Source organism: Pogona vitticeps, chromosome 2, assembly GCF_051106095.1.
Source record: "Pogona vitticeps strain Pit_001003342236 chromosome 2, PviZW2.1, whole genome shotgun sequence".
Classification (NCBI taxonomy): domain Eukaryota; kingdom Metazoa; phylum Chordata; class Lepidosauria; order Squamata; family Agamidae; genus Pogona; species Pogona vitticeps.
This window is the reverse complement of record NC_135784.1, coordinates 183,833,930-183,846,176: the sequence shown is the minus strand read 5'-3', so window position 1 is coordinate 183,846,176 and position 12,247 is coordinate 183,833,930. Positions and strand designations below refer to the sequence as shown.

Genomic DNA, 12,247 nt, shown 5'->3' with positions numbered 1-12,247 from the left:
TTAAAACTTGTCAGAAGATGTTGGTCTTTGTAATTTGTGAATAGTTGTGTGTCTCCTACACTGACCATCTTGATGGACAGCTCAAAATATGTTTGCAGACAGACGTGCATGTGGCTGTACACAATTTGTCAATATTGTGTTTTGAGGTGTTCCACTAATTGTTCAACAGACATATCTACTAATGCAATTAGTGGCTCATCAGTTAGTGACAATATACCATATTGATTTATTTGTAGACAAAAAATCTCCCATAATGATGTGAAATTATGCTCTTTAAAAAAAGTTTAACCTTAGCAGGTCAAAGGAATCGGCTGCATTTAACAGGGTCTTTGACACCGAACCCCAAAACTCTGGACAATCTCTCCCAGCAGTTTCATGTAGGTGTTAAATAGCATCGGGACAAAACTGAACTGTGAGGCAAGCCGACAGCCAGGTGTTGAACAGGAGTCCCCCAGCACTACACTTTGGATCCTCCCCTCCAGAAAATACTGTGCCTCCAAGAGTGCCATCCGAGAGAGATGGCCCAGAAGGATACCTTAGTTTATGGTATCAAAAGCCACTGAGAGGTCCAGCAGAACCAACGGAGACACACTCCCCTTGTCCAGTTCCTGACATAGGCAACCAAGCAGTCTCTGTCCCATAACCAGGCCTGAAGCCAGATTGAAATGGATCTAGATAATCCATCTCGTCCAGGAACCCCTGCATCTGAGAAACCACACCCTTCTCCAACACCTTCCCGAAGAGTGGAATATGAGAGACTGGCTGATAATTATCCAATACTGTTCGGTCCAAAAAAGGGTTTTTTTTCAATGAGGGTCTTACTACTGCCTCCTTTAAGCTTGCTGGGATCCTACCCTGCTGGAAGGAGGCATTCATCACCCAAAGAGTAAATTCAGTCAGTCCCTCTCTGGCAGTTTTTATAAGCTAGGAAGGGCAAGGGTCCAGTAGACAAGGGGTAGCATTCACCTTTTCAAGAGTCCACATCATCAGGCTAGAAAAACTGAAACTTATCCATTAATACAGGACAAACAGGGCTCATAGTTATATCTACAGGACCTGTATTAATGACAGCACCCAAGTCAGAGCAGATATGAACAAATTTGCTTGCAAAGTGCCTTACACATTTTTCACTGTGAACTCTATTGTGGTCTGCATCGTCTTCCTAGGTGCTGACCACTTGATGAGCTCCACCGGGTGACTGTGCAGATACAATGATGGCACAGAAGAATGACAACTTTGCTGCCACCATTGCCACAGAATAGGCCTTCTAATGGGTGCTAGCCTGCGTTCAGTTGGATTCACTTGGAGTTTTCTGCCATTATCGCTCTAGTATTTGTCCCGCTTCTTCAGTCACCTCCAGCTCCCCATAAAACAGGGAGCCAGTTTGACTCTGCTTCATGGGAGGGGAGGCTTGGGAGTGATTGTGTCAACAGCCCTGGCCATTTCACCATTTCTGCAGAATTGCCTGCTGAGGTGACAGATAACTCCTCCCCAAGAACCACCAGGAAACCATTTGGATCTATCAGCCTCCTGGGACAGATCATCTTTATTGGTCCCCCACCCCTTCAGAGGCTCTGAGTTCCAGTAAGTCTAAACCCCACCAGATGATGATCTGTCCATGACAATGGAACTACAGAGAGTTCCTCCAAACCCAGATCACCAACTTCTACCCAAGTACAGGAAACAACTCTCGTGTATCCTGCAGCATGAGTGGATACAGATACCATTTGGTTGTCCCAGAGGACATGAAGTCCTGATCTGCTCCTGACAAAACTGCATCAGCATAGATGTTGAAGCAATGACGTCATGCCCCCCCCCAGTGGTGGTTACCCTGGTGAAAAATATTTAGGAGGCGCAAAATTCTTAGAGGTGCCCCACCTGGTGTGCTCCCACAGCCACTCCTCACACTCTTCTTCCCCCTCCTGGCAGTGCGAGTCTTGAGCCACCAAGGACACAGGAGCCTACCACCGCTGTGAGCACAGACCTTGAGCACCTCTGTGACCACTTCATGAGAGGAGTAATAGAAAAAAAAGTTGGAGAGAATATCCTTCTAGAGAGAGGCTGCAGGCATAACGTCTTTGCTGTCTATGGATCTTGGCTCACTCCTCCTCCTGCAATGCCAATTGTGCACTTAGCGCACACAAAGGTACTGCCTCTGGCAGCTAGCTGGTCTTATGTACCTGGACAAGCAGCACGGAGAGGGTCAGAAGTAGGTGTTTCCACTCCCCAGTCTTCTACCCCCCCCCCCCCGACTTCACTAGGCTTTCCCACATCTATGAGGAATGAATACTGTTCTACAACTTCAGAATTTAATATACAGTAAGGCTGTGCTATTGAAAGAAAATTGTCCACACAAAGAACTGGAGGAGGTTAACAAGATATAACTAAAATTCAATATAAAGGTAAGAGTACATAGGGAGTGGTGGGATGGAGTATTGTTTTCAGCATCTTGTACCCCAAGAATTTCTTACAATGTGACATGGCCTGGGCCTCCTCTCAGGTCTTTCAGAGTCCGGCCAGAGCAGTTTGGCTGGCACTGCTTATACAAAGCTTGTGGGACTCGCCTGCTTGCCTGGGCAGTGTGATGTGCGCCCAGAGCTAGACACAGTTAGTCCTCTGGACCATTTCTCCCTGTGGACCCCTTTAGCCAGCATGGTCCTGCTGCCCAGGAGATTCTGGGGAAACAAAGAGTTGTCCCAGGCTTTGTGTACAAGATGGAGATTTCAGCTGCTAATTCTATCAGCAAAGCAGTTTGCAGGTAGTTTGCAGAAGCACATGTAGTTGCTTCCTCCCGTCTTCTGTGACTTCTCACATCATACTGCTCACAGAGCATACTTGCATTTAATCTCTTAAGAGTGCCTCACAATCGGGGGTTCTATGGGACACCTGAAACTTTCAAGCTCCCACCAGCCCTACATTTTGCAGCTCTGAAAGCAAATGTGTAGCTGTGGGTGTGTTTTTCTCTCACAAATGACTTTTAGTCACTTAGAATCTGCCAATAGTGGTAGTAATGGCAATTAACCATAGAGAAAATGGGAGCAAACTATCCTGGAATGCATGTTGTAGCTGAGGCTATTCAAAATACAAAGAAATCTCTGTGAGTTTTGACAACTTTGATAGTTTCTTCAGAAATTGCAGAAGCTCCTCCCTGTGTACTGATTAAACACGGAGCTGTTGCAATAGGGCCTGCCTTGAAGAGCGCTCTTTGAATAAATAGCAAAGTCCTGCCTGCTTCTGCTGACCCTCCACATCACGATGGAGGGGATGGCTCTCTACCTGGTAGCTGCTCTCCTGGTCTGTTTTCCAGCTCCATCACACAGCCAGCTGTAAGTAGAAGATAAATGTTTCTTAAGCTAGGAAAGCTTTTTGTGCAGGAAAGTGTTGTCTGCATTTTCTCCTCTGAAGTTATACATGACAGAGATCCATCAGATTCAGGATTCTGCTTCTTTAGCAAGAATTTGGGATCGGCTCAAATATAGTGAATTTCTCCTTAGGTGTCTAAACATTTTGCTACCCAAGGCAGAAAAATCAAAATAGTCAAGGATAAAAATTGCCAGTTGGCAGATTTTCAAATGTAATGCCAAATCTATTGCATGAAGTGGGGCTCTTCACTGCTTAATGACAGGGCCAGCCAGGAACTTCTGAGGTAGAACACAATTATTTCTTTGTTTTGGAAAAGGTTGAAACTGTGCTTTTGAAAAAAAGAAGAATCTTGGTATAACAACCGGTGGTTGCATCTTTATCTAATCTAGCATGCTGTCTCCCATGGGTGGCAAGCCTCCAGGACATTCTTGAGTTTTTTGCCATTTGTACGTTTGCATGTCCTGGGAAGACCTTACAGTTGTGCTGGCCTCCCGGGGTGTGCATTTACAGGCAAATATACATGGGGGTGCCCCACAGAATGGTGGTCTCAGCAATAATCTTTAGATATCAGCACTGGCTGTGGGTTTTCAAGGGATGAGGGACAGGTTTCTTATAGGGTACTGTATTTTTCCATGTATAAGACTATACTTTTATCTAAAACTTTTAGACTAAAAATCGAGGGTTGTCTTATACACGGAAGTAAGCTGAGGAGAGTACAATAACAAGTGAAGGGGAAAGCAGGGATCAAATGTTCCTGCAGGGCTTTGATCCCTGCTTTCCCCTCCACTTGCTAATCCTTAGCAAAAGGAAAGCAGGGATCAAAGCACTGCAGGATCGCTTTGATCCCTGTTTTCCCCTCTGCTTGCTAAGTCTTATGGGGCTTAACAAAAGGAGGGGGGAGAATCAAAGCAATCCCATGGCTTTATAAGGAGGAAAGGGATCAAAATGATCATGCAGTTGTGGGATTGCTTTCATTCCTCTTCCCCTCCTGCAGCGCTTTGCTCCCTTTCCCCCTACACTTGCTAAGCCCCACTTAGATTTCTTAATTTGGGGTTAGAAAAGTGGGGGCATCTTATACATGGGGGCGTCTTATACACGGAAAAATATGGTAAGTGTAATGTCACTGCACATAGAGCTGTCCATTGTAAATTCAGTATGTAAAACTCAGTGGGTACCTCTGGGCCCTGTTTAAACATGGTGCAGACATGATGCCTGATGACTTCAGGATTTTTGCCTAGGAGACCTCTGTGAAGGTATAATCAAGATCATGTCCATGAGAAAAAAACACAGAGAAAATTACAATTTAGAAGCAAATCTCAGCTGGAAATTAAGCAAACTGCTGGTTTACAGAATATTTTTTTTAAAAAAAGTGAACTGATGCTGAGTCCAAATGTAAAATACGTTTGTTGCCCACTTTTAAATGGAATAACAGTTGCTCGTGGAAGGGATTATGACTAAGGTAAGTAACGGGAGAGAGAGAGGGGCTAAGGGCAGGCAAACAGGAAAGCAAGGACCACTGCAGACTCCTGCTTCATGTGGCCAGCCGAGTAGGGAGGCAGGGCAGTGCCAACGGGGCTCCTGCCATGATTGGCACACTTTTGATCATGTCAGCTGCTTGCTGCATGGCAAGTAGTAAGTGGATGCCAGGTTTGCGGGGGGGGGGGGTTGAATCAGGCCAGCCACCTGTGTTGGGGAGCTTCATATTCATCTCCCCCAGGAGAAGAAAATGAAGCTCCCATATCTAGTCTTTAAATTCTTTTAAAAGGAACCAAATTCTGCCCTACTGCTCCTGAAACTGGGTTGTGTAGAACTGAGTACAGTTGTTTCTTATGGGCACAATTCTCACAGTCAGTTAATAAAATACCATATTTTTCTGTCTATAAGATACTTTTTCCTAAAATCATTACAGTAAAAATTGAGGGGCGCCTTTTACATGGAAGTAAGCTGAGATAGCTGAGGAGAGAACAAAACAGCACGAACTTTATCTTTGTAAACAGGCTTCCTTCAGTCACAAGGCTTAGCTTCCTACAGTCAGGAGACTTAGCTTCTTCCAATCACAAGCATTATGGAACTGACATCAGCTGATGCTGTACAAACCAATTGGAACACCCTCATTGGAGGTGGACCCTGTAGGCTCAGACTCAACAAGGACTCAAAATGTCCGATTGTTCTGAGCCCAGAGGCTGAATCCTCAAAGCTAAGTTTTCTTAATTTTGGGGTTAGAAAAGGGGAGGGCACCTTATGAACAGTGTGTGTGTGTTATAAACAGAAAAATATGACAATACTTTTTGTTTTTTATTTGACATCTTTCCATCCCTCCCAACTTCTAAGAGAAAAAAAGCAACTACACATCAAAATAAATGGAATATCACTAATAAAATGACAATTGAACAACATAAACTAAAACAAATGGTAGATTAGGCATCGTTCAGTCTCGAGAAACTATGGTAATGTGCTCTGAATAGAGGATTTGGAACAGCGTCTAGTGTGGCTGAGAAGACCAATTCGAGAGTGACAATTCCTTCCACACTGAAAACAAATATAATCTGTCCCCTGTCCAGCTCCCTGATTTTCCTGGTTTCGGGACTGCCTCTTTGCCTCGGCCTGCTGAACAAGTGTTTCTTCAAAATGCGAGAGGCTGCATGCACTGCCTGCCTCCAGGCTGAATGCTCAGATGTCAAGGTTTCCCATCTGTTGAGGTCCATACCTAAGGCCTTCAGATCCCACTTGCAGACATCCTGGTATTGCAGCTGTGGTCTCCCTCTGGGGTGCTTTCCCTGCACTAGTTCTCCATATAGGAGATCTTTAGGAATCCGACCATCAGCCATTGTCATGACATGCCCAAGCCAAAATAGATGTTGCTGTTTCAGTAATGTATACATGCTCGTTCTAGGACGACTTCGTTTGGAACTTTATCCTGCCAGGTGATACAAAAATGCATCGGAGACAAAGCATATGTAATGTGTTTAGCTTCCTCTCCTACTGTGCACAAAGGGTCCAGGGCTCACTGCAGTACAGGAGTGTACCCAGGGCACAGGCTCTGTAGACCTGGATCTTGGTATATGCCGTTCAGCTTCTTATTAAGCCATAGTCTCTATATGAGTCTAGAGAACATGGTAGCTGGTTGCCAATGCGTTTATCCAGCTCAACATCTAGGGAGAGAGTGTCAGATATCGTTGAGCCAAGATACCCAAAGTCATGAACAACCTCCAATTCTTGTGTGGTGATGGTAACAGAGAAAGGTGAGTCCACACCCTGGCCCATGACTTGTGTTTTCTTCAGGCTAATGGTTAATCCAAAATCTTGGCAGGCCTTTGCCTAGAGTGGTTGTTCGACTATATAGGTGGGGTATAAATGCAATCAATCAATCAATCATCAATCAATCAATCAATCAATCAATCAATCAATCAATCAAACGATTCATGAGATGTTAGAGGTCTTCAGCAGAATGGGCAACAAAAACTGCAAATGAAAGCATTAAATAAACCCACTACAAACTATTTCCTGTAATTGTTCAAAGCATGTCATTGCATTATTCCAGTGTAGCTCACCACAATCATGTAAGCACAGCTAACCTTTCTGACAGTTTGCTTGCTTAGGTAGAACAGCAAATAGCAGCTCCACCAACCCAAGGCACATAATGCACCAGTTAAGTGACTTTGGACTAGGAAACTTGCCAGACATTTAGACAGTCTTCATTTCTTTGTGGGCTTTAATTTCACTTTTGTATTCAGTAGGGCAAAACTCTGTCTTCAACACTTCTGTCTGGAGGGTGTGTGGTCATCAAAATAGCTGAAGGCTTCTGTTAACAATCGACAAGGATAGAATATATACAGTTCATATGTACCCATGTTTTCAATGTCATTTTGGAAACATCATACTGTATGTCTACATAGGAATCCCAGGAATTTTCTTGTCCAAGTATTCCCTGCCCATTTGCTTATATAATGGGTGGATACAATTGAAACTGCCCTGCAATATGCTATAATTCTTAATAGTTCAAAATGAACCTCACCTACAACATCACAAGAATTTGCAGACTGCATGTTAAATAATATGGTAGTCTTCAAACAAGGAAGCCATGTGGGAAGATGAGGTGTGGGAGAGAGGCTAAACAGGAGAGCTGACTGGGACAAGGATCTTGGTATCAAATTAGATGTTATGGGGATTGCACATTCTTTCTGATCAACTCTTTTGACCTCACACCGTGAGAGTTCCACAGAAATATGAGAGTTGAAACTTAAACCCATGTTTATTTTCCAGTGGCCACTCATAAAACAAAGCATGGTAAACGCAAGACACAGCGTGAAGAAAACTGCATGCTATGGCAAATGTTGTTCAGCAGTCTTCTGAAACAATGCTATGTGTTTCCAGCCCTAAAGCCAGTGTGACAGAAGAAAAGCAACAGAGTATTCAGGGCACTAGTCTAAGGAAAGGCCCATGGAACAAGGCCTGTTCTATCTGTATTTATAGATTTAATGCTTAATTAAAACATTTGTTTCTTGACTTTTCTAATACAAGAGAATCAGGAGGTGTAGCATGGAAATGTAATCTGAAATTAGACATAAGCACAAACTTCAACAAACCAATTCTTTCTTTTTACAGCTACTCCCTCATCACCCCCAGTGTCTTGTGGGTGGAGAGCGAAGAGCAGGTTGTGGTGGAGGCTCATGGACTCAACGTTGCGACAGAGGTCACAGTCAATGTCCAAGATTTCCCACACAAGAGGAACAACTTGTACCAGATCAAAGCTTCCCTGACGCCAGAAAATGGCATGATGGCAACTCCATCCATAAAGGTGTGTGTGTGTTTGGTATGGTTATAAATGGTGTTACTGTAAAACTGTAGCTAGCAATTTTGAAACGTGCCCCCAGATCAACTTTATAATATTGAAAGTCATGTTACAATAAAGTTACAGCAAACAAGCGCTCAGAAAGCCAACTTCTTCATGTAATAGAAAGGGGGGAAAATGGAAACAAGTCTTATTAGAAACTCAAGCTTGGTAGCTTGAGACAGACCTTGGAAATGTACTACAGTGGTGCCTCGACTTACGACCATCCCGACATATGACCATTTCGAGTTGCAACCAGCTCCGGCTGCAAAATTTTGCTTCGACTTGCGGCCGGAGCTTCGAGTTGCAAACAGAAAAGAAGCGAGGAAAAAAGGCGGGGAATTCAAATGTAGGTACTAACCGTTGGTCAGTGAAGAGCTTCTTTGAAGCTCTTTCGCCCCAATGGTTAGTGTGCATAGGAGGAGGCTTTGGACTGCCTGGTGCTGCTTTCTCCTCCTGAGTAAGCAATTTACTTTGTTTTGCAGGGTGGGCTTGGGTTTGGGAGGAGTTATGTTTCTGTGCTGTGATGTTTTTGGTTTTTTTTCCCCCAGCCCCATCGTGTTCTGATGGGGCTTGTTCTGTTTTTTTAATTATTATTTTTTCTCTCTGTGTGAGTGTTTTTTGTCATTTTTTTCCAGCCCCATCGCATTCTGATGGGGCTTGCTCTGTTTTATTTATTTATTTTTTGGATTATTATTTTTTTCCGGCCAGAACAGATTAATGGGGTTTCAGTGTATTCCTATGGGAAATAGTGCTTCAACTTACAACAATTTTGAGTTACGCCCATCTTCTGGAATGGATTTTGGTCATCAGTTGAGACACCACTGTACATTAGAGCCAGCGGTCCCCATCCTTTTCCAAAATGTGGATCAGTTGAGGGGATGGGGTCCGTGAGCAGGGGGGCGGGGCACTCCCGTGCTTGCAGGTGGGCAGGGAGTGCTCGCAGGTGGGTGGGACGCACTCACATGCATGCACAAATTGGTGGGGTGCACTCCCGGGTGGGCAGGGTGCACATGCGCAGATGGGTGGGGCATGCTTGCAGGTGGATGGGGCACACTTGCACATATGTGTGGATGGATGGGGTACTCTCATAGGTGGGTGGGGCATGTTCATGCTCATGTGTGTATGGGTGGGATGCCCGTGCAGGTGGGTGGGCCATGCGTGTGGGGGGGGGAGATCTGTCTCCGCGGCCTGGTCCTGCCAAGGTCATCGCCCAGTTGGGGACCCCTGCTTTAGAATACAGCTTCCAAAGCCCCAGTTAACTGAGGGTTCTGGGCACTGTATTTTTTCCCAAAGGTAGCATTTCCAAGATCTGTTCCCAAATCACTCAAGGAAGGCAAAGACTGGGTGAGAGATGTAGTGTGGAGAGAGACACTGTTTGCCTCGTCTCTACCTTTGCAGACACAAGCATCCTCACCACATCAACAAATTCTTGCTGGGTGCTTCATGAAGCTCCCCAACCACAGGCAAGGGCGTAGAAAAGGGACTTAGAGGATTTTTTTCCCCTCCTGGTGTGCCTCATGCTGTTGATTTCAGCAAGCTGTATGGAAATTCTTTACTTTGAAATAAAAAAGGCCACCGATTTAACTTGCCCACCTTCCTTTTCCCTTTTCCCTTAGCAAATACCTTGCTTGCACAGACTACTATGGCTACAACTCCTAAAACTGCTCTAATATTCACCCTTAGCAAATACCAATATACAATTTCTGTGACATTGCTATGCTGCTGGAGGCCAGAATAAATTATTTATCTTGTTCCTGATCTTTTCACACAGGTTCTTGCAAAAGACCTCAAGAATGATCCCAAGAAAAACACATATGTTGTTGTCCAGGCCAGGTATGCAAAATTCACTCTGGAGAAGGTGGTTCTCGTCTCCTTCCAGAGTGGTTATATCTTCACCCAGACAGATAAAACTATCTATACTCCTGGATCACCAGGTAAGAGCCTCCTGTTGATTCCACCTGTAGGCATACATGGGAATGGGTAATCTCTGTAAGAACTGTGTTTATTTGTCTGCTGGATCTTTACTGATATTAGATGCCTGGCTTGTAGCTGAAGATTGAGTCTGACTACACACACACACAAAAATGGTGGGAAATGTTACAATTTTGAGGCAGGCTGATTTACATTTTCCCCCACTGATCACATGACATAACAGACAATGCAAATTGATCACGTGATTGTTGTTGTTTAGTCATTTAGTCATGTCCGCCAGGCCCTCCTGTCTTCCACTTCCTCCCGGAGTTTGGTCAAATTCATGTTGGTAGCTTTGGTGACACTGCCCAACCATCTCATCCTTTGTTGTCCTCTTCTCCTCTTGTCTTCACACTTTCCCAACATCAGGGTCTTTTCCAGGAAGTCTTCTCTTCTCATGAGATGGCCAAAGTATTGGAGCCTCAGCTTCAGGATCTGTCCTTCCAGTGAGCACTCAGGGATGATTCCCTTCAGAACGGATAGGTTTGTTCTCCTTGCAGTCCAGGGGACTCTCAAGAGTCTCCTCCAGCACCACAATTCAAAAGCATAAATTCTTCGGCGGTCAGCCTTCTTTATGGTCCAGCTCTCACTTCCATACATCGCTACTGGAAAAACCATAGCTTTGACTATGTGGATTTTTGTTGGCAAGGTGATGTCTCTGCTTTTTAAGATGCTGTCTAGGTTTGTCATCGCTTTCCTCCCAAGAAGCAGGCTCCTTTTAAATTTGTGGCTGCTGTCCCCATCTGCAGTGATCATGGAGCCCAAGAAAGTATAATCTGTCACTTCCTCCATATCTTCCCTTCTATTTGCCAGGAGGTGATGGGACCAGTGGCCATGATCTTAGTTTTTTTGATGTTGAGCTTCAGACCATTTTTGCACAGTTCTAACTGTTGCTTCCTGCCCCATGTATAGGTTTCTCATGAGATAGAAAAAGTGATCAGGCACTTCCATTTCTTTAAGGACTTGCCATAGTTTGTTTATTTATTTATTTATTTATTTATTTATTTATTTATTTATTTATTTATTTATTTATTTATTTATTTATTTATTTATTTATTTATTTATTTATTTATTTATTTATTTATTTAACTTATATGCCACCCACACTACCTGAACGTCTCTGGGCAGCTTACAGCATTTACACAGTCAAAGGCTTTTGCGTAGTCAATGAAGCAGAAGTAGATGTTTTTCTGGAACTCTCTGTCTTTCTCCATAATCCAGCACATGTCAGCAATTTGGTCTCGAGTTATAAGAGCTATTATAATCACATAATCATCAACCTGAAATAAGATATGCGAGTTTCAAATAAAATGAGAAAAGTTGTGTGCAACCAGCCAGGCTTCCAGGAGCTCCAACTAACTGAGGCTCCCAAAAAAGTGCAGAAGAATATAGTGCAAATAAGGAGGAAGCTGAATCTTCATTAGACATAAAAGTCCAGGTCCCACCACTATGAATCTGGCAGAGACTGTTGGCAATGCTGCCAGACCAAAGGAGAAGAGCCTTTTATTGATAGTTATGTTTTTTGTTGTTTAGTCGTTTAGTTGTGGATTAGTTTTCTAGTATGCTTGACTATAATTAAAAAACAAAATAACTGAAGTGCAGCTGGAATATACATCACAGATTAGGAAGGGAAAAAATTAAATCCAAGAGGATGCTGGGGCTAATGAGTAAAGACAAGGTATTTATAAAATTCAAGGAGGCTTTTGGGGCGGGGAAGGGCAATTCTTTGTTTACTGCATTATGTTTCCAAGGGGTCAGGTCCCACTGGCTGTTTCTTAACAGTCCAAGGGCAATATAGGCAAGGCACATCCACTGAATAGACTAACTTAGGCAAGGAAAGTCTAAAACAGAGTTGGGGTGTGGGATGATTGGAGTCACACTGTTTTCCGTTTATTATATGATGTAAAAGTTAATGCAGATCAGCCCAGAGTTTGCCCCCTCTAATTCATAGTTTTTTTTTTCTTTGCTGCTGGGGCTTCAACTTTTTTCAAATTGAATGCATTCACATCAGTTTGGGTGCTGTGATTGCCTGAGCTGATGTAGAAGGGTTTGTAGCTGTTGTGTCTGAAGTCATTCTAG

At 43.8% G+C, this 12,247-nt stretch overlaps 1 protein-coding gene across 1 annotated transcript in view; it reads left to right on the top strand.

Annotated features, from left to right (window-relative positions):
- The first annotated feature begins 3,180 nt into the window (after window positions 1-3,180).
- LOC110070845 (A.superbus venom factor 1) overlaps window positions 3,181-12,247 on the top strand; it is a 106,088-nt gene continuing 97,021 nt past the window's right edge. The window contains exons 1-3 of the mRNA XM_072991546.2: window positions 3,181-3,326; window positions 7,969-8,161; window positions 9,969-10,131. Coding sequence (XP_072847647.2) covers window positions 3,256-3,326; window positions 7,969-8,161; window positions 9,969-10,131 — 427 coding nt within the window. The 5' untranslated portion in view covers window positions 3,181-3,255. The remainder of the gene's footprint in view (window positions 3,327-7,968; window positions 8,162-9,968; window positions 10,132-12,247) is intronic.